This window comes from Doryrhamphus excisus, chromosome 9 (genome assembly GCF_030265055.1).
Source record: "Doryrhamphus excisus isolate RoL2022-K1 chromosome 9, RoL_Dexc_1.0, whole genome shotgun sequence".
NCBI classification, from domain to species: domain Eukaryota; kingdom Metazoa; phylum Chordata; class Actinopteri; order Syngnathiformes; family Syngnathidae; genus Doryrhamphus; species Doryrhamphus excisus.
The window spans coordinates 11,819,816-11,841,340 of NC_080474.1; the positions used below are offsets into that span (position 1 = coordinate 11,819,816).

The window sequence follows — 21,525 nt, forward strand, 5'->3', positions numbered from 1 at the left end:
TGGGGAGTGATTAATGTGAGCAGAGGTTTCTATAGCCGTTGGAAATGTGGCTATGTAGAAAAACATTTATCTTGTCCAGACTCACAATGAGCCACAGGCTCACACTGACCTGACTTGAATGTGTGTGTGTGTGTGTGTGTGTATATATATATATATATATATATATATATATATATATAGAGATAGATATATATATATATAGAGATAGATATATAGATATATATATATAGATAGATAGATAGATAGATATGGCATTCAGAAAGACATATTCAAAGATGCTGTGAAATGATATGTAGCATTCTAAACTTGTTACTAGGTGGCAGTAATGTTACTGTAATTTTTGGTGAGCCACAAACGCCAGATTTAAAAGGCAACAGGCTTTTATTGCAGATTTGAATAATCTCACAACAGGAACAATAATCCTACGCCAAGCGAAAACTCATCTCTGAACTCCCTGACTCCCCTTTTTCATCTCCAAAGGTTTGGGAACCACTGCCTTAGCCCAATCATCCACAATCCATTCAAATATGATGGCATAACAGTATTTTTATTTTAGTGTAGAATGCATGTTTTAGCATGTGCCTCATAATCCGGTGCGCCTTATGGTGTTGAAAATACAATAACCGTGATAACCGAGGGATTAATCTATAGCTATCAAAATATGTTTGTGTATTTATTAGTCTATTTTTTAATACTGGCCCTACCACCAAATAAAATGTCCTTTTTAAATGCAACAGTAAAGCGAAAAGGCTGAAAATAACTGTGTGCTTTCAGCTTTTTTTAAACCATTAGCCGCCAAACCAAATGTGTTTATTCAATGGCAGAATAGAGAAGCTTAATTCAAAAAACATAGTCCAATCATAAAATAAAATACATTGGTCCTGAAATATTGTTTTCCTCCTTAAGGCTCCACTCATGTGACTTTGTATTTTCCCCCAAGGGAGATTTGGTTTCAACCACATGCTGTAGCATTTATTACTGTATGGAATATCATGGCTTAGTAGGCATTTAATCACATTTTGTGATTTTTGTTTTTGCCTTAAATGATCCATGCAAGCCTTCTGGTTATTTTGCTATGCTCTTAAGCATGCCTAATGTACTTTTTTTTTAGACATTTCTTTCTTTGACCTGTGTGAAAATTGCCCTGCATTCAAGTAAATTAAAGGTCTGATTTCTCCCCATCAACCCCCTGTGGTTTTATGTATGAGTTAGGAAGTATCTATTAGTAGTTTAGCTGTAGTCTTTGTCAACCACAGATGGGAAATAAAGTAGGGATGTGAGGCAGTAGTACCACCTCATATAGCTTTTAATTTTGAAGTCAGGGTACTCGTGACTACGCCTTTCTGCCCTATTCTGTAACCCATGTTCCAGTGTTCTCCTTACCACCTGTTTTACAACGCATTGTCATAACTATTCACATCTGGGATACATCTGTTGAAACCACATGTCTTTGGTGTTCATGTGTACTCTGGCCACCCACACCGACTTGACTGCCAGTGTGTGTACTGTGTGTGTACTGTGTGTGAATGTGTACGTCTGAGATAAGTCTTCTCATCCACCTGGCCTTTAGGAAGACGTTTCCTCGGCTGTTGCTGCAGAGCTAGGCGGATTTCCTGAGGCCTTGCAGGGAAGCCTGATCACACAGAGATCACAGTCTACTGTACTACTGTACTGCTCCCAACTCAAAATAGAAACCACTGACTCGAGTGTAAAGCCCTGAACTATAGTTGTCAGTTTGAGGGATCGAGAAACATATATGTGTGTGTGTGTATATATATATATATATATATATATATATATATATATATATATATATATATATATATATATATATATATATATATATATATATATATATATATATTATTTTCAAATTATACATATTTGGAAAGTATGCAAAATGTTTCCTGTAAGTACATTCAGCAGATCCCTCATGAACCGTAGTAACTAGAGGTTATTTGAGAACTGCCTGAACCATTTTCTGTTGCTGATGTCATGCTGTTGTGGCTTTTTCTTCACCGCTGCCACGTGTAAATCGCAATCTTTGGCTGGAATCGGACCCGGATGGGATGTGCCAAGCTCAACTTATGGGCTGAGGCCTCGTCCGCATCTCTACCCCACACTCCCAACTTTATAAAGTTTAGGAGACCTGTGGGATTTTGCCGCCTTCACTACTTCTGCCATGTTTGATGATGATCATGGTGCCCAGTCGTTTTCAAATTCACATTTGAGGTGGTCTTTACACTTACTGTTACACAGTACAAGGCAACATGATTCTGTCATTGTCAAGTGAACATTGTCCATTTTACCTTCAATGGGTTCAATGTAAAGAAATACCTGTCTGGCTACATTATTACATTACATAACATACTGTGAAACTAATCCCTCATAACCCAATCCTGGTATGACAACTCAGAACCACTATTCCCATCGCAACCAATATCACATGAAACAGAAGAATCAAAATACAGAAATGCACAAATGGAGGAAACAATGTCAACAAACTACTGTTCAAAAGGTTCAAAATCCTGCCCATTCTAGTTATGATTCCTAGTCAGAAGTAAATAGGGGGTTTGATTTCAATGTTGACAGCCAACTATGTCCACTTCAGTCACCCAGTTGAGGGCTGTCTAGATAAGGGTTCAAGTGTATTGGGACAATACCAGTAGTCAAATTATAATGTTAACTCATTTTATGTATGCAATTATACTGCATATATACCGTGTCTCACTAGGAAACGTCTCTAGCATGGGACCCCACAGTCTTTCTTCTGCTGGTACAGTCATTGCACCAGCCCACAATTCCCCCTAGGGCAGGATAATTGTGTGATGGGTTGCTCATTGTTTGAATCAAGTCAGGCGACAGAAGGGTTTTCATGAAGCAGACATCTGGCACACTGTGCTTTTCAGCAGTCACTTCCTGTACTGTGTCAAGTTGTGTCCATACATGAAGTGCAAACTGATGAGCTTTAGAGAAATATGTTTTAGTTTAGCAAACCTAAATTGTCACTCTGGAGACTGCAGGTCAGTTCTAAAGTTTTGCACATATATGATTTTTTTCATGCAAGTTTGAACCGTACAATTTTGATTTCTTCCCAATGCAACTCAGGCCTTGTTCGTACGGCACTATAAATCTGATACATCTGATCTACTGTCATCTATGCATCATCAAAAAGTGTACTTGGCAAAATTACTTCATCCGAAAATTTAAAAAATCTGTCAGTGAAGTGAACATCAGTGTCTCACCACTCTTCAAGTTATCCATGAACTGCCATAGCCAAGAGTCTTGCCCTCATTTTTTTTTATCTTTATAGGTGAATCATTTGGTTCAGAAAATGTTGACTCAATTGCACGATATTCTTGAAATTGCCACAAATGCGCCGAGAAGAGCAGAAACCGGGGCAATGTTTGCTTTCATGAACACATTTCAAACATTTCAAATTTCATGGTCTGGGGCTGTTTTCCCACTTCAGGACCTGGACGACTTGCTGTGATGAATGGAACCATGAATTCTGCTGTCTACAAAAAAATCCTGATTGAGAATGTCAGGCTGTCTGTTGGTGTCTGCAGCAGTACAATGATCCAAAACACACCAGCAGCCTCTTAATGGCTGATGAAAAACAGAAATAAGACTAGTGGCCTAGTCAAAGTCCTTACCTGAATCCTATTGAGACACTTTGCACTCACTGTATTTTTTTATTAGTCTTCTCCCACAAATCCATCAAAGCCCTCATCCTCTGTATCTGAATTGAACAGCTGGGCAATTTTGCCATCAAACATACCAGGTTCCCTCTCATCATTGTCTGAGTCAGTCTCGTCTCAGCCGATTTTGTTTTCACAATTTGGTTTTGGGTGGATTAATTTATCAATCAATTTATGAAGCATTTCACTGGCAACTTTTTTCAAACCAAATCACACAATTTTCCAGTGTGAGAGTTTTGACAGGAATATCCTTGTGGTCATAATATTTCTTAATGATATTCATGGTCGTGAAGTGATTCCTGAAATCAGTTTAATTAATGGTGATTTCTTCTCTGATGATGTGGTTGTCTTGTTGCAGATTGTTAGTTTTGAAGAACAACACAGGAAAGGTCAATTAGAGCTAAATCCAAAATGGATTCATGAAAGAATTTCCACTCTCTTACAGATGTGTTCTAATTTTCCAATATGGCCACATGCTCCTGATTAGGTTAGACGCCATGCAGCCTGACGCAGCATGTGACATTTCTCAGAACCTCTCTCATTCTACACCTTGCCAGAAAATGTGGATGTTAGGCTTTTCTGAATCTCAAAATAATGCTAATGCTAATCATTATTGCTTCCACAAACTGTTTATGTATAAAAGGAACGTTTTTGTGTTTTCAGTCAAAGTGCTTATCGCAACCTACCAACTAAATCTAATGAGTTTTACCTTCTGCCCCCCCAGTTATGCTTTGGCAGACGAGGCCTACCGGTCACTCAGAGACCAAGACAAGGATCAGTGCATTCTTATTACAGGGGAGAGTGGAGCTGGGAAAACCGGTAAGAACCAATTTGAATATTATTTTCATAATTTGTATTGTGTTAACTTTCCAGGGAAATATTTGAGTTAACAGAAGGTTCTTGATTCTATATATGGAAGACAAAAAGATAAACGTAGCAACAGAATGGTTTGAATCCAAGTTGGCCAGTAATTGGCTGGTACATACATAGAGGAAAAATATGTCTTATCATCTTGTCTTGTTTGTGATGCTTTGCAACGGTTTGCCCATGCCCTAGTCAAAACCTGCTCAAAGAGAACTGGATAAGGGTTGCTATGCAGGAGACGCTGCAGATGAAATCTACATTGTAAGGCAACTCAATGGCGTTTTTCAAGAATGACATGTTAGTATGTGAATTATACAGGCCTGTAGAAGAGTGTGGTCTTGTGACGAGCAATGGAAGGTAATCTAATAAAAAAAGTAGTGGATTGTAATATGTTTATGTTTATCATTTTCATTGTACTTTTCTTAAAAGTAATGTGAAAATCTCGTCTCATCTGTATACCGTATTGTGAACTGAGTGTCTCATTATACTCATTACACAGTATGTTGATGGCAAAAATCCATTACCTCATGTATAAAACGCTTTCCACTGAATTGTCAGACTTATTGGAGTACATAATTATTTTAGAATTCTGCAGACAGAAATGCAACAGCTTGCACTACGGCTGTCTGCCATCTATGGGGATGTGTACAATATTTCTTTACAACTAGCACACATTTGTGTAACATCTTTCTCATTGCCAGTTCAACACCCATGAAATTTGTGGTATTTGTTGTAATGTAATAAATTAAATGGAACGAATAACTATAGTAATTAGACAGACCTTATTGCAATCATAGTCCCAAGGGTCTTTATACCCCTACAGTACAGTGGAACGGTACTGAACCGTACTTAAAACAGTTTTAATATCGAATAATTTTTGTTATATATTTAGAAAAGCATTCAAAATGCACATAAAAGCACATATATGACGGATGTGGTGCTGTGAAATAATGTGTATTACAGACTGTACAATAACCAAACCTGTGTACAAGAACCGAACATGTTTGTCAAACAGAAGTTTTGAAGTCCAAAACAAAATGCATGACGTGTTGACTGTTATTTGGGTGCTTTAACTTGCATGCATGTTGAAAAAGCCACTGCCAAGGTGCAGGCTAGCTAAATTATGAATATCAGTTTGGATTTCACTAATCACGTCACCCTAAAAGCTTTGTCGTGGAACAAGGCCATCAGAAACAGACTTGTCCCATAAATATGGGTCATCAATGTTGATGTCTTGCTCAGAGTTCTGTTGGTGTCCACATTAGCCAGTGAGTATTATCAAATATCAACAAGAGAAATGTCTGCGCAAGATGATGATAGCACCCATGCCAGTAATTCCTGAAGCATGTACCACATTACTCTGAAAGCAGATGATGCTGATGATGATCCCTTTTTTGGCTGCTGCACTATTTGCCCACTATCCTCTACTTTGGCTCAGGTTTTGAGGATCTGCCAGGATTGTTAGCAATCTGTACCAGCAACCACTCTCAAGCTCCTTCCTATCTGTCCTTGGCACATCACACACATCATCAGATCTGGGTCACCTTCCTCTTACTGGACAGGGGAGTTGATGTTGATGCCAGCTGTGGTCGAGGCCTGACACTTGTTTGGAACAGCACATGATGCTAGTTGCTTTTGAGAGTGCACGTACCCCTTCAAAAGACCTGCTTTCATTCTTAAGAGAACTTGCATCATCTCCGTATGTACAAATAAAATTTCATTTCTCCCCTGCATCATCTGTGGTCTCACTGGAGCCAGTAGTTTTAATGACAACATGATGCAATAATGGTCACACTCAGCAGAAAATTGGTTTTGTCTTTTGCACTCTGATTCACACCCTTCCCTGATGTGTGTCAGAGGGATGATGTCGAGGGGATTTTGGTGGGGGGAATGATGAGAGTGAAGGATAAGTCATGTCTGGCGACAGTTTTGACTTGATTTTTATCTTTTTGATGTTGTCTCCAGAGGCCAGTAAGCTGGTGATGTCATATGTGGCGGCGGTGTGTGGGAAGGGCCAGGAAGTGAATAAGGTCAAAGAACAGCTACTGCAGTCCAATCCTGTGTTGGAAGGTGAGTAAAGTGGCCTATGAGCTCAGTCTTGTGCCTCTGTTTCTGTCTGTGTGTTTCATCCACATTGGAACACATTGTGTAATGGTACAACAAAAAACTCCTAGACCAAATTTTGACTTGTCAATATTTTCAATGTTCATGATAGTGCCACACATTAAACCATAAGAAATAGACAAATAATTGAAGAAGGAGGAAATGTGTCTGACAGGAAATGCCCAAGAATGATGGGGCTGTATGCCTGTTTTGTCGCTTCAGAGACCCTTCACATCTGCAAGCGTTTAGCTCCCGCTTAATTCTTTACAGGGCGGGGGTGGGGGCACAGTTATCCTGTTTCACGCAATGCATCTGTGTACTCTGTCTCTCTCACCTTTCCAGAATATTATTTATGTTACCTTTCAACCATTTTCATGTCTTGCTAATTTTTCTTTGTGCTCTCTTTTGCATGTTCTCTTCCTACAGGCGTTCTAGCCATTTTATAAGCATACACTAATCTACGCAATTGTGTGTGATGTGTAGTATATGCTTTGCTTATATGCTTTAAAGTAGAATTTGTGTTGGTTATTGAAAGAGCTGGTGTAAAAACTGCTGATCCATTTCTGTTCCAATGTACGTTGAAATATACCGAAATTAACACTTAGTCACTCACACTATACACCGAACACATGGACATAAAATACAGTCACAAAAACATTGAATTAAATTAATTAAGAATTAAATGTCCCCGCCTCGCGCCCAAAGACAGCTGGGATAGGCTCCAGCGACCCTCGTGAGGAAAAGCGGTAGAAAATGAACGAATGATTGAAATAATTAAATGTAACTGAAATAAATAAATGAATAAACTGCTTATTTATTACAATTGCTTTCACAGGAACAGATACTTTAACATGCTGAAGAACTCTGTCGTAATCAATTTTTAGCTGTCTTGATTGCGCTGAAACGCCAGTTGAGTTTGCTGATGTTTAGTTGTGGTTCTGTTTTTTTCAACAAAAAACATTATTGATCAGCCCACCTCCTGTTACAAGCAAGGCTGCACTCAGTACCACAAATTGAATCCATCATCTGAACATAAACTGTACAAAGCGGTTTCCGTGTGTGCGCGCATTAATTTGTGCGCATGTGCATGTTCAAACTATTTTTCGACGAACAACAACGGCGTCACCAACGGCACGACACTCCCGTCTATCGATGTCTTTAGCAGTCAATGATTTAATTACTTGCTAAAAACATTTTCAGTGCCGTAATCTACAATAACAAGGGCTGTCAAATAATAAAAAATTATAATCAATCATTTTTCAAATTCATTAATCATGATTAATCACCATATGCCACTGTGTGAAATATGCTCATTCACGCTGTATTTTATGATCAAAAAGATAAATGACATTCCAGGGTAATATATAAAAGTGTATATATGTTCTTACTTGAATTAAATTATTATTTTGAAGCATTGCACGGCGGTTGAGTGGTTAGCATGCAGGCCTCAGTGCTAGTTCAGCTAGAGTTCAATTCCACCCTCGGCCATCTCTGTGTGGAGTTTGCATATCCTCCCGCGTGGGTTTTCTCCGGGGACTCCGGTTTCCTCCCACATTCCAAAAACATGCTAGGTTAATTGGTGACTCCAAATTGTCCATAGGTATGAATGTGAGTGTGAATGGTTGTTTGTCTATATGTGCCCTGTGATTGGCTGGCGACCAGTCCAGGGTGCACCCCGCCTCTCGCCCGAAGATAGCTGGGATAGGCTCAAGCACCCCTGTGACCCTCGTGAGGATAAGCAGTAGAAAATGAATGAATGAATGAATGAATGAATGAATGAGGCAAGAGTGGCAAGGTTCAGTGCTATCCAACTTTGATGAGCCCAACTGCTTTATTCATGCTGAATGATGGGAGTATTTGCCATCAAGCTGGTTGAAGCCCTACATTAAGGATCGTTAATATGCCATAAACCAAAGTTGAGCAGTGTGTTTGTAGTATTTTGCATTATTGGACTGCACTATACACTCACTAACTTTTTATTATTTTTATTTTATTTTTTTTATCTTTTTCAGCTTTCGGAAACGCCAAGACAGTGAGGAATGACAACTCCTCTAGATTTGTAAGTGCCCCCGTTTGGCAAATGAGATAAGTACAGATACAGTGCATTGTTTTCACCTGGAATTCGTTCATTCATGTTTGTGGAAAAAGTATGTTGGTTGGTTGATGTTTGTGTCCATTCTGTTTTATTGTTTTCATACTAATGTATACTAGTTTTGACAATGTGAAGCTCATAGGAACACCAAAATTGCAAAGAATAACTAGTTTACGGGTTATGGTACGGCATGTATAGCGTTAATGTTGAGTACGTAAATAGATCATTGTACAACAGTTCTTATGCAAATTGTTATGACCAGTACCAATATCCTAACAAGTCATTGATAGCTTGTGGATCAAGCTGGGTTGTTTTACCCCATTTTTGGCATGCCACCCTATCAAATCACGCTGCTTTTGCATGTTTGGTAAATATATTTACTGTATCTGTGGATTATTCAGCTCATCAATGACTTAGTGAGAATCGCTCGATATTATTGAACTTTCCAAAACACCGTGTTATAATCATGTTTCAGTCTACACATCCCGTTGAATCACTAATCTGCATAGTACCTAGTAAATCGTGCCCATGCTTAGACTCAGACTAGAATTGTATTATAAAGGATTACGGCCTTGATCTGTTTATATTTAGGTAACCTTGACATAAACCTTCACACAAGGTCCTCATGACATCCTGATTGATACAGTTCATCAGGCACCCATGGATCACAGCATCTTTTTTCCTTTTTACTGAGTGTGACCTGCTCATTGAGTTTGCTTGGACTCTGTGACTCTGAGAGATCGGACTGTACAGACCAACAGTTATTAATACATCAGAGACAGATGGTTATCTTGTTTATCTTCAAAGTTTCAAATGGAGGAACAGAAGGGACCTGGTAGAGTATTTTTTCATACTTATAAAATTGGTTTAGGTTTGACGTTACTTTGCAACGATTCATAATTTAATGGTGTTATTATGATTGGCATATGGGACTCTATCTGTAACTTTGTTTATTACTTAGTTCCCATCACATACATTACAGTGGACCCTCCAAACTAAGGCACAACGGGGGCAAAAAAACGAGTGGGAGAAAAACTTTGTTGTCAATTGGTAAAATTTTATAAAATGATGGAATCTGTCAGGCCCTACTCCAAAGTAGAACGCAATCTGTTCTGTGAAGCAGGTTGACTTAAAAGTGAGGCTTTTAAAAATTTTGCTGTAGGAAAAATATTTTCATCTTTGTAGCATTTTAGGGAAGTATGTTCGAGTCTTGGTGTTCAGCTGTATGTGATGTTTTGTGATCCACAGGGAAAGTATATGGACATTGAGTTTGACTTCAAAGGAGATCCACTGGGTGGAGTCATCAGCAACTGTGAGTAACCTTGTGCTAATACGGTCTTTGCTTCAGCCAAATGCTGACAGAATAGAACTTTATCAAAATCCGCCCACCCATCTACCGTTTTCTATACTTCTGAAAATCAAAGTTTATATGACCTTTCCAAAATACATGTTAGAACTGATGTCACTGTCATTTGTTCAAGGCTTTGACCAATCCAAATATGTATTTTTTCGCTCCGAACTGAAGACGGTCTTATACCTATACTGAACAAACCATACCCTCTCCACAACTGTGCCTCCTGCTCTTCAGCTTTTGTCTCATCTTGCTTTTATCTTGCCTCTCTCCACATCTCAACAATGTTTTGTCTGTGCTGGATTCCCTGCCAGAGGTCACAGAAATGAGAAGAACTTATGGTGGAGGCACAATACTCTTTTGCTGCTGCTAGCCATTCACTAATGGATGTTATATTATTGATGCAGCAATCACTGTGATTCATAGCCTGTGGGTGTGACAGATTCACAATCAGCGTGATCCCCAGGTATTTTTATGGCTGCCCACGTAGAATGCAAAGTAACGCATCTGATCTCCAGATTCTTACATGGGAGACTCTGGGAGCTCCAAAAGTATAACACCCAGTTTTAGGGAACAGGTGTAACATAAGTAATGTTATTTACATAAAACTGTATGGTTTTCAGTCAAGGGAGAGTCGCTGCCCACAGCTTGCCCACTCAAAAACTAATTTTCCAAATAAGTCATACTATGCGAAATTTTATTATTATTATTATTATTATTATTATTTATTTATTTATTTATTATTATTATTAAATTTTATTCGGTACCAGTGCCAGATCTGTACTTTTGAGGCAGTCCTGATGCTTAAATACTGTCAATTTTGTCAAACAATCCCTTTTTATTTTTTTATGAATATTTATGACATGCAATTTGGACAGAGTGGTCATTTAAGTACTTCAATAATTCACAAATCACAGAAAAAAATGCAGCAATATAGGACACAATTGTAGTACGTTAAGTGCAAAAACCCTGCTGTTGAAGTGCATACAGGCAGCAGAATTGATGATGTGATACACCATTCTTGCAACATGCTTGTTGTAACTTTGATGTTGAAAATTCAGGTGTTCGTGAATGCATCTTGTTTATTGTTGGTGGATAATCAAGTGTTGTGTTTGGGTTTGTGTGAGTTCATTGTGATGGAATTGAGCACTAAAGGAAAACTGCACTTTTTTATTTTTCCCATAATCTCCAGTTATGTGACTGACACGGCGAGATGGAATGTGTTGTGATATCATGTGCTCTGTGCTACATGTACAACAATCAATATTATGGGGAGTTATTGGATGGACATCTGGTCCAGCTGGTCTGGGCTGTCTTATTTTGGTTAGGTGGAAAAAAGTTTCTATCACTGCAGGGTTTGTTAGTGCGAACAGTTTTTCGTTCACTGTGATGCAATCTTCGAGAACAATTTCCTACTCGCCATACACGTGGAGCCTTACCATGGATGGTAACACTGTAGCTCAATGTATGTACTGTAATGTGTCAGCTATGCAGTCAAACTACCAAACACATCTGCTTTCAACTCAATCTGAGAGACAAATGAGTTCTCTGTTTTCATAGAAATGTATGTTACCTTTTAATTAAAAAGTATTACATTGCAGGAATAATGCAACTAAACATGACTTAAGCTTGAGACACATTTGGATCATTTCTAACCAGATAAATGGGATGCAATCATCCTGCAGGGCAGCCGCTAGTCCCTGTAGTCTTTAATTAAATCATGCTCACTTTAATGCGGTGAGCAGATGACCGTTTCCCTTTTAATCAGGTACAGTTAAGTAGAACCTCGTAGAGTAATGGCTGATCTCTTTGTGTTCTCTTAGACATACAGAATTATGAAGTGTGGATGAACAGGAAATGATTACAAACATTTACTTGGTTACCATAACAATTTTTAAAATGGGAACTCATGTACAGTACAGTACAGTACACTATAGTAGAAGTTGAGCTGTGAAGCATTAGGCCAGGGGTGTCACTAGTGTGGCCTGGAGGCCATTTGTTATTTTATTGGCCCGTGGCACATTCTAAAATAATGATTGAACAAGAATACTAAAAAAAATGGTAATAGTTTTAAGGAGTAATAATCAGGAGTGTCGTTTTATCCACCAAGCTGAGCGTCTTTTCTGTTATAGCTAATGACTTGTTGTCATCCTGTGGGAGTTTCCCATTTAATGGTACATGAAATGTGCAATGACTTTGGTCGTATTAAGCCCTGGTTCTTTGCCACCATGGGAAACTTGTGCATGGCAAGTGGCTGCGACGTCTTTTTCGTGTTCTTACGAAAAATACACACGGCCAACATAACTACTCTCCCTATGCTTCATCTATATATCCGGCCGCTGCTGGATCGATGTGCTTGGGAGGAGTCTGAAATCAACTGCTTACATCTGAGATTTTTGATTCTTTTTTTTTATATATTTGCCAAATATCTGATGTCAATATTGCACATAACCTGTGATTGGCTGGCGACCATTGCAGGGTGTACCCCGCCTCTCGCCTGAAGACAGCTGGGATAGGCTCCAGCACGCCCGCGACCCTCAGTCGAACAAGAATGAATGAATGAATGAATATTGGACATAACTCACTAGTCTGTTTGCAAACTAGCCCTTTTAATTTTTCAGTATATATCAGTGGAAAAAGTTTGGACACCCCTGCTCTAGGCGGTAAGCATTAGGCTGGCATAGGAAGTTAACCATGTATTGTTTAGAAGGCCGAGTCAAATGATACAAGGAAAATGTCAGCCATTGTTTGGACCGGACATTTTAACAGCATTGTTTCCATTTGTTTTTCCGTCGCTCTTTTAGATCTGCTGGAGAAGTCCCGTGTGGTGAAACAGCCGAGAGGAGAGAGGAACTTCCACATCTTTTATCAGCTCTTGTCTGGCGCTTCTGATGATACACTCAGTAAGTTTGAAGCACACCTTTTATATTGGAGTGTACTTTTGAGTGATGTTTGTTTCAGCGTGGTTGTTAATTTAATTAATCTTACAAGCGCCATAAATATGCACATCGGTGCACAAAGACTAATGAAGCAAACAAAGCCTTGGCATTTGTAGGAAAAAAGCATAACCTCGTTGGAGAGACAAAATGAGTAAAAACACCTTAATTGAGTTTAGAATGACACATGAACTTAATTCTTGGTTTGTTCATTTAAAATTTATAATTTATAATAATTTATAATATTTTTATGTTGGCCATTGCCTCTCAAAGTTCTCCCATAACACTCTGGATGTTGAGAACTTGTATGAATTAGCACAACTAAACGGTAACTAAACAGGGGCTGGCAGACCTGTCAACAGAAACAGAAAATGCTGAACAATATGTGCTTTCACCATAATAGAAAACTCCCCGATGACGGTGAGAAAAAGTGGTGAGATTTGTTGCTAGTCATTTGAGAAAATGTCGTCAAGGGCAGTTGGAATCACCAGATCTAGCGACAAAATGGCCAAGCTGGCAACACTGGTCTTGGCTAGCCATCTTCTAATGTCTAAGTAAACAAAATTCACCATTATTATTTCATCTGAGGTACTGCTCAGACTACAATGATCGGTATATTAACGTGTGTGTCCTTATCACAAGTTTTGAATTTCATTCATTGTTTTTTTGTGTACACACAACTAATATCGGTTCACCAAGAAGTGCTGTAAGCATTTGCTGCCATCGTGCAGCTGGACAAACACACGGCTGTCGCATTAATGGCACCTTCTTCCTACTTAACAAACACTGTAGAGAACAAAGGAAGGCTGTGAAACCTGTTCCTTGTATTTGCTTTTCCGTGGATAGCGGGCATTGTTTTTATGTACCACACACGGAACCAGAGAATAATAGCTTTTGTCTCCAGAGCACTTGCATCAGAGAATTCTTTATCTGACATAGTTAACACTAAGGTGCCCTGATCTGGGTTTTATGCTACTGATTTTGGCACTCTTTTAAATTTATTTACTTACTTTTTCAAGAGAATATATATCACCTGTGAAACTTAGAGGATGAGACACCTTCGTTTAAGGGGACTTCATTTGAGAGTACATTGTCTGAGCTCTGGCAGGTCTTCAAGGTAGCACATTAGCTGGGCTCCAAGTGAGAGAGCAGACGGCAAAACCTGGTGTCTCTTCCACCGCAAAAAAAGGCTTGCTCATCTACAGCAGTCCAATGAATTCCATTAATTCCGTTATTAGCTTCGCTGAGTGGTTGCTGCTTAGCTGCCGTTGGACTGTTGCTACTCTGGGGTGTAATGACGAGAAGCGTGCCCTCATCAAGTCATAGGTTTTACACCAGAGCAGTCGGAAGAAACTTTCTCCACTTAGAAATTGGCTGATTGGCTTCACCAACTTCTTAACATTTGACACACACTTGCTATATTGTTTCAGTACGACTATTGACACATTAGGGGTATTTGCACAGGGTATCGGTACCGGATTGGATACTAGCCTGAATTTTACTCAGTTTATTATTTATCGGACAATAAATCTGTAAGGCTTGTTGTGGCAATGTATATGTCAGATGTGTTGCACGTGTGCCATGCAAATTATTATTGTCAAACACCTCGAGAGGATTTCTGGAATTTTGTTGAACACTGTGCAATGATAATGAGTACACGGTCATATTTTTCCACATAGCTCCAGTGTATGCATATTGTTCTTAATTGTGGCATGCTTTATTATGATATAATGCTGATTATAATATACACTTCTGGTTTGTACGTAACAGAGAAACTGAAGCTGGACCGGGACTTCAGCAAGTACAACTACTTAAGCCTTGACTCTGCTGTAGTCAATGGACTGGATGACGCTGCCAACTTTAGGACAGTCAGGGTGAGTGCAACTAGCAAATGTTTCAGTTGTATTTAACTTCAAAATACTAAGTAACACAAAGTTGGTTGGTTATCATATCTTTAAGTTCCCCGTGCCTTCTTTTCTTGCATGAAAATACCAAGGTTTGAGGCAGGTTTGAATTTCTCCTTATCATTTGGATATAACAGACTTAAGATTGTGTAACAGAGTAAGATTGTGAAGTAAGATTCCTCCCGCCTGCTGTAAAATTTGGTGAACTTTGAACTGAATCTGACCTTTTAAAAGTCACCTAAAGCTTAAGCGGTCGCATTTTTTTTTTTATTAAACACGATCATTTTACTCCTTTGCTCATTTTCCACATGCTGACACATATATGTCATGTCGATAATATCCCTGCTTTTAAAATTAATATACAAGTGTTTTTTATTTGAGTTCTGAGTCCTGATTGGCGGCAGTGGGGGGGGGGGGGGGGGGGGGGGGTAATAATGTATAATATAATGTACGACCTATTTTGGTGTTCTGGCTGACCCCAGAATGTTTCTTATTCAAGATGCTATGGTAAATGGCCCTGTTCATCGGCCCCTCATTGCCTTTCTATATCCTTAGCAAGGCCACAGCCCCAAAGTAGAACATTACTAATCATGGTGAGTGAAGTTGATGTCAGAAAGCTCATATGATCACCTCATGTTCTTTGGTGCTTCATACAGCCCAAAAGAGTAAGGTAGTACCTTGCAGGCAATGCAGAATCACAGTCCATTGTGGCAAAGTGTATTACCGATTGCTTCCTTGGTAACTGTGGTCCAGATTCCCCTGGACACATTAACAAGATACTCCCATGTAATTCTCATCTTAGATAAAATCATCTTTAGCCCACAAGGTGAGATCTTGCATTGAGCTCCCGGGCAGGGGAATTTGCTGTTATCTTGTGTTCATTTTCAAAGAAACAAGTCAACACTGGTCTCTGTCTCACTAAGCTTTTTGTTTCAAGGGCACATAGCCATCTGAGTGCTGGTTTTTAGGGGCTCAAATAACTTCCCTATAAATGTTGTGATGGGTTGCTAAAATTCTGTCTTTGTGGGTCAAAATAAAACTACCATAAAATTATGGACTGTCTTTGTAAGTGTATAAATTTAAAATATCAGCGGAGAATCAAATTAATTATTGCATCATTGTATTATAGTTTACTCTCTGTAATTTTCCAAATGATTAATGCCTGCCAATCTGACTAATTTTATTTTCTCTCCCCAGAACGCAATGCAGATTGTGGGCTTTATGGAGGATGAGGTACAGTCAGTGCTCGAGCTGGTTGCAGCTGTCTTGAAACTCGGCAACATCGAGTTCAAGCCAGAGTCGCGCTGTAACGGCACAGATGAAAGCCGTGTCAAAGATAAAAACGGTAAGGCCAGATGGAGCGCAAACATGATGTTAGCATCAGATATTAGTTGGTTATTTAACAAATTAGAATTAGAGAGCTTGAGGAGTACAGTAATTACTTGTTTATTGCGGTTAATTGGTTCCAGAACCAACCGTGATTAGCCAATTGCTGCAAAGTAGGATTCCCTATTTATTAATGGAATATTTTTGTAGTTACCATACAAAACCTGTTTATGATCTTCTAAAATATTTTTTTTACTTATTAGAGACCTCTAGGCATGAAATAACACCCCTATAGTCACTTAATAGTAATCAGCTAGGTTACTGCTACAACAGTAGCACATTATGAATATGTTTTATTTATTATTATTGTGGTTATTATTACTAGTATTGTGCCTGTTAACTAACAAAAATAAATAAATGACTGTTGCTACGGTGATCAAGTCTGGTGCTATATGCCTTGCTGAACCTTATTAACATTGCTACTGAACAGTAACATTGCTAGTGTGTTAAAGGGATACTTTTGGATACTTTTAGCAAACTTGTACTGTGATATACCCACTGGTCCCCTAAGACCAGTTCTGGACGGATTTCCATGAAGAATGAAGTTGCAGGTACTCACTGGGGTTTCACTATTGAGTAAGAGTTTGGCTTCTCAAAACAATGGGCGTTCAAAAGAATAATACATTTGCATAAAAAATGCCTCCTTGAAAATATCTGGGGGAAAAAAATGCTATTGATGGATGATGATGACTATGTCATACAAATTCATGTCAAAAAATCTTATTAGAAATCCTAAACTATTCCTTCAACACTCAACACAATTGCACTACACAAATTCTGCTGTTACATATTTAAGGCTGGAGCAAATGCCAGTCTATTGTACAATTATTTTAGGTTATATAGGTTTGGCATTTTCAGGTGATGATCTATGTCTGCAAAAATGTCTAAGCACATCAAGCATATCAGACGGTACAATCAGTGACTGATAAGATGGAGTTTTTTTTTCTAAATTCTTGCCGAAGAGCAAAGTGAAATAAAAACAATGTTGACTTTTAAGTCAGGACTCGCATCATTTCTCCTGATGGCTTTCATTGGCTGTATGTTTATCGCTTTGACCATGTGTTGTTCCTTTTTGTCTGATGTACAGATCTAAAAGAGATGTGTGAGCTGCTGGGGATTGAACAGTCTGTGCTGGAAAGGGCATTCAGCTACCGTACTGTTGAGGCAAAGATGGAGAAAGTGTCCACTACCCTGAATGTGGCCCAGGTCAGACTGAATGTTACACATTGGAAAAGCAGTACTTAATGCAATCCATGTCCCACTTGTGTTGTATGTACACACACTCGCACTCACTCACTCTCCTTCATGTCACCTCACATTCATGTCAGTATTGCATGGAAACCTATTATAGATGAGCATTTCTCTTGGAGATTCGTATGTGGGTCATGTTGTTGGGGTCAGTGGGTGCACTTAAGCTATTCACAAGTGCACATGTAATGTGGATTCTGTAAAGGTGCTGTATTGTTTAAAAAAAAAAGACTTTGTGGTAATGCTTGTGGTTCGTCTTTGCTGGTGATGTCCTCATCTGTAGTTTAATTTTTGCTTGTTTTTTTCCCTTTAAATAATATTTAGTATTTTTATTTTGCAGGCCTATTATGCTCGTGATGCCCTTGCCAAAAATCTCTACAGCCGTCTGTTTAGCTGGATTGTTACTAGGATCAATGAAAGCATAAAGGTAAAAAGCACCCGTCATTTGTTATGATTTTTATACATTTCATACCACATAATGCTGGTACTACACCTTAACATCTAAATTTCTCATTTTGACGAAACTGTCTGCCTACAGGCACAAGCTAAAACCCGCCACAAGGTCATGGGTGTGTTGGACATCTATGGCTTCGAGATATTTGAGGTAAGAAGACTAAAATGTGTCTCTTGTTTCTCCATCTGTCTTTCTGTCTCTCTTTCACAAGGACAGACTCTGGCCAGCCTTCCATTTTATCAGCTTTAAAAGGATTTTGCCCCAGGGTGTTATGTGCCTGTGATGGCATACCTGCGAAGGAGCTTATCAACACTGGTCTGATAAAAGTATATTCCTATTAGATTAGTTCAGCTTCACTTCTTTCTGGAGTAAATTCCTATTTGGTTGAACATTAATTTGAAAACTATCTGCATCTCACAATGAACATATGAACTGAACCTGAAGGTACTGGTCAGTTATACACTTTCTGATATACATTGGAAACATTATTTATATCCAGATTGTACATGTTGCATTGTGGCCATAAATACATAATGTTCTGCCTCATTTGGATTCATATTTTATTATTTATATACTGTGTATTATATAGTTAACTATATCAGGATGTGGGTATTGTGTGCTGCTCAATTTACTGTTTGACTGCATGTAAATGAGTACTCACTAATAAGAGAGTGAGAGCGAGAGAGTGCTCTGACCAGAATGGTGGAACAGATATTTCTTGCAGAGTTGCACGAACCACCCCCCCCCCCCCCCCCCCCATGCGTTCATGTCTTTTTCATACCCCTGCTCATTCACTCCACTCACTCTCAAGCCATTCTTCTCCTCTGACTGTTGTCTTGTGTCTTGGTCACCAGGATGCAGTAAGTAACGTCTGCACCAGCCTGCTGTTTGCTGTGCTATTGTGCATGCTGTGATCAACTGAATTCAGGTCCTCACTACTAAGATAATTCAGGTGCAGCAACAGCCACATGGCTAAAAAGATTCTTAAGAAACACTTTGTGTGGAGTGGAGCAACGGCATGTTGACATTGAGTAAAACACTCAAAAACGGTTAACGTGTTAAATCAACAACAGGCTGTGTTTTATACTGCAGGCTTACAGACATTCATTCTCAAACATTTGTTTGAGATCACTCATTCTTTGGAACTCTGACTGTTTTGCCAAGGTAGTTTATTTTCTATTACTGTTGTACAAACGACCAAGAAGGTGGGCGTAGAACCAAGGCGTCAGGCTTTAGCAAGTTTGTCGGCTAGTCCAGGTGCACACTGGCCCATGTTCACAAAACAGTCCAGTGTGAAATGCCGTTGACAGATTAAAATACAATTATTTTGCTGGTAGAGTATCAGGAACTTCAACCACTTGTGCCTGATGGTGGCATTTTTCGGAATTGTAAACAAATGCGCCGTTGCCTTTCGAGGCATTGCGAGCAAGTAAACAGCAGAGCAGCGCTTGGGGGGAGGGAGAGGGAAGCAGAGCTTGGGGGAGGGCAGCAAGTTTATATCTAAGGAAGTCCCACCCCTCTGTAATGTCATAAAGGAACCGTTTTACCACGCCTTTACCAGCTACTTACCATGAAGAGATGTCTTGAAGTAACGTCTTTTCTTGATAAAGTCGGACTGTCCAATGCCTAATTCTGGATCGGATTCGGAATCCAACACATATGCCTGTATGTTAAAAGCCGACATTTTAAAAAGATACACCCTCAGCGAGTGTGACCAACTACAGCGGAGTGGGCGTGCTTGCAAGCGGCCTGTGGGTGGAATAAATTAAAACAGACTTTTTGCGGGAACCATGAAATCTAAAGAAATACAGCTGAATAGGTACAGATTCTGGAAGAACTATAAAGCTTCGTGTGCTGGTTATCATGTGTAGCTTAATTTATGGGAGTGTGCGCATAACCACAGAACGCCGCAACACGAGAACCACATGTATAGGCTATGTATGGGCTATTTCTGCTATGTTGAGGCAGATATTTTTAAATTATAATATACGGTCGTGTAAAAATGTTGGGCATGTAAATGTTCTATTCCTGAACTGCTTCACACAAAAGGGTGAAAATTTGGCACAACATGCACCCCTACTGTGTTGCATGCTCTATTATTCTTCTAACAAACACACCAAATGTGGCTTTATTAAACCCCAAACATTGACCCCATGAGTTATTTGGAATTTCAACAAAGCATTTTCATAAGCTTTTTGAGCACAGTTCATAGAGGCACTACACATGTTATTTACTCATGTGAAAAAATTAGGGGTGACTGTAAATAACTTGTGACATGACTGCAAGTCCTTTTTCAGCCTTGTGTCTGCTGCCACTTGCCTTGCTTTGCTCTGGAGTGTGTATGTGAGTTTTAGGGGTGAAGGTTCCTGTGGTTTCTCAGTAAAAGGAAATGGGTCTTGACATAAGAAACAGATTACCTCTGTGCCCCATTCCCTTGTCATTGAGAAACCTTGCTGTGTCCTTCATTCGGTGAGCTGTTACGATAAACTTACACCTAACCACTTTATTGTCATAGCAAGTAATTTCTAACCCACCACCCGGTACAATTAGGCCATCTGCCAGGGAGCATGACTCACCCTTGAATGGGTCATAATTGACAACAATTGTAATTGCTTGTAAATGTTTAATGACCAGCTAGGACAGGTGACAAGAACACTTTGTAATAGGGATTCATCCTAAGGGCCCATCCGTTTACACAAGCGAGACTAATAATATCTGCAGTCTACTGTTCAGATTGCTAATGTGTGTCTGGTGGATGCCACATAATGAGGGAGAACAACGACAAGAAGGGCAAGAGAGTTTCATTATCAATTCGTTTGAAAAGGTCATATGAAAAATGAAACGTACTGTACAAAAGCTGAGGCCAGTTAATCCGTTCTTGACACGCCAAAAATTTGAATAATTAGTTTCACATGAAGACAACAATGCAAAAATAATTATAAATGATGCATGGATTGGGTCTAATCTTTGGCTCTCACTGTATCAGTTGACTGCCGAGTATCAAGAGGCTGGGATGAGAATCAGCACCTCCAAGTCCGAGTTCATGGTTCCTGCCCAGAAAAGGGTGGAGTGCCATCGTCGGGTCGGGGATGAGATCATGCCCTAAGTGAAGGAGTTTGAGTATTTCTGTGTCTTATTCATGAGTGAGGGAAGGATGAAACGCGAGACCGACAGATGGATGGGTGCAGCGTCTGCAGTGATGTGGATTCTGCATCGGTCCATTGTGGTGATGTGGTGAAGAAGGGAGCTAAGGAAAAGTTCTTAATTTGCCGGTTGATCTACATTCCTGCTCTCAGCTATAGTCAGAAGCTTTGTGTAGTGACCGAAAGGACAAGATCGCGGGTGTGAAAAAAATAAATTAGTTTCATCCATAGGGTGGCTGGGCTCTCCCTCAGAGATGGGGTGTGAAGCACTGTTATCCGGGAGAGACTTGAAGTAGAGCCTCTACTCAGATGATTTTGCTCGGACACCTGGTCAGGAGGCCTT

General features: G+C 39.4%; 1 protein-coding gene across 6 annotated transcripts in view; it reads left to right on the plus strand.

Moving 5' to 3' along the window:
- myo1b (myosin IB) overlaps positions 1 to 21,525 on the plus strand; it is a 56,145-nt gene that overhangs the window by 18,376 nt on the left and 16,244 nt on the right. For all 6 annotated transcript variants that reach the window (XM_058082230.1, XM_058082232.1, XM_058082231.1 and 3 more), the window contains exons 4-13: positions 4,426 to 4,520; positions 6,531 to 6,635; positions 8,681 to 8,727; positions 10,009 to 10,072; positions 12,916 to 13,014; positions 14,818 to 14,921; positions 16,149 to 16,296; positions 17,425 to 17,543; positions 17,926 to 18,012; positions 18,124 to 18,189. In XM_058082230.1, the coding sequence (XP_057938213.1) occupies positions 4,426 to 4,520; positions 6,531 to 6,635; positions 8,681 to 8,727; positions 10,009 to 10,072; positions 12,916 to 13,014; positions 14,818 to 14,921; positions 16,149 to 16,296; positions 17,425 to 17,543; positions 17,926 to 18,012; positions 18,124 to 18,189 (934 nt within the window). The remainder of the gene's footprint in view (positions 1 to 4,425; positions 4,521 to 6,530; positions 6,636 to 8,680; positions 8,728 to 10,008; positions 10,073 to 12,915; positions 13,015 to 14,817; positions 14,922 to 16,148; positions 16,297 to 17,424; positions 17,544 to 17,925; positions 18,013 to 18,123; positions 18,190 to 21,525) is intronic.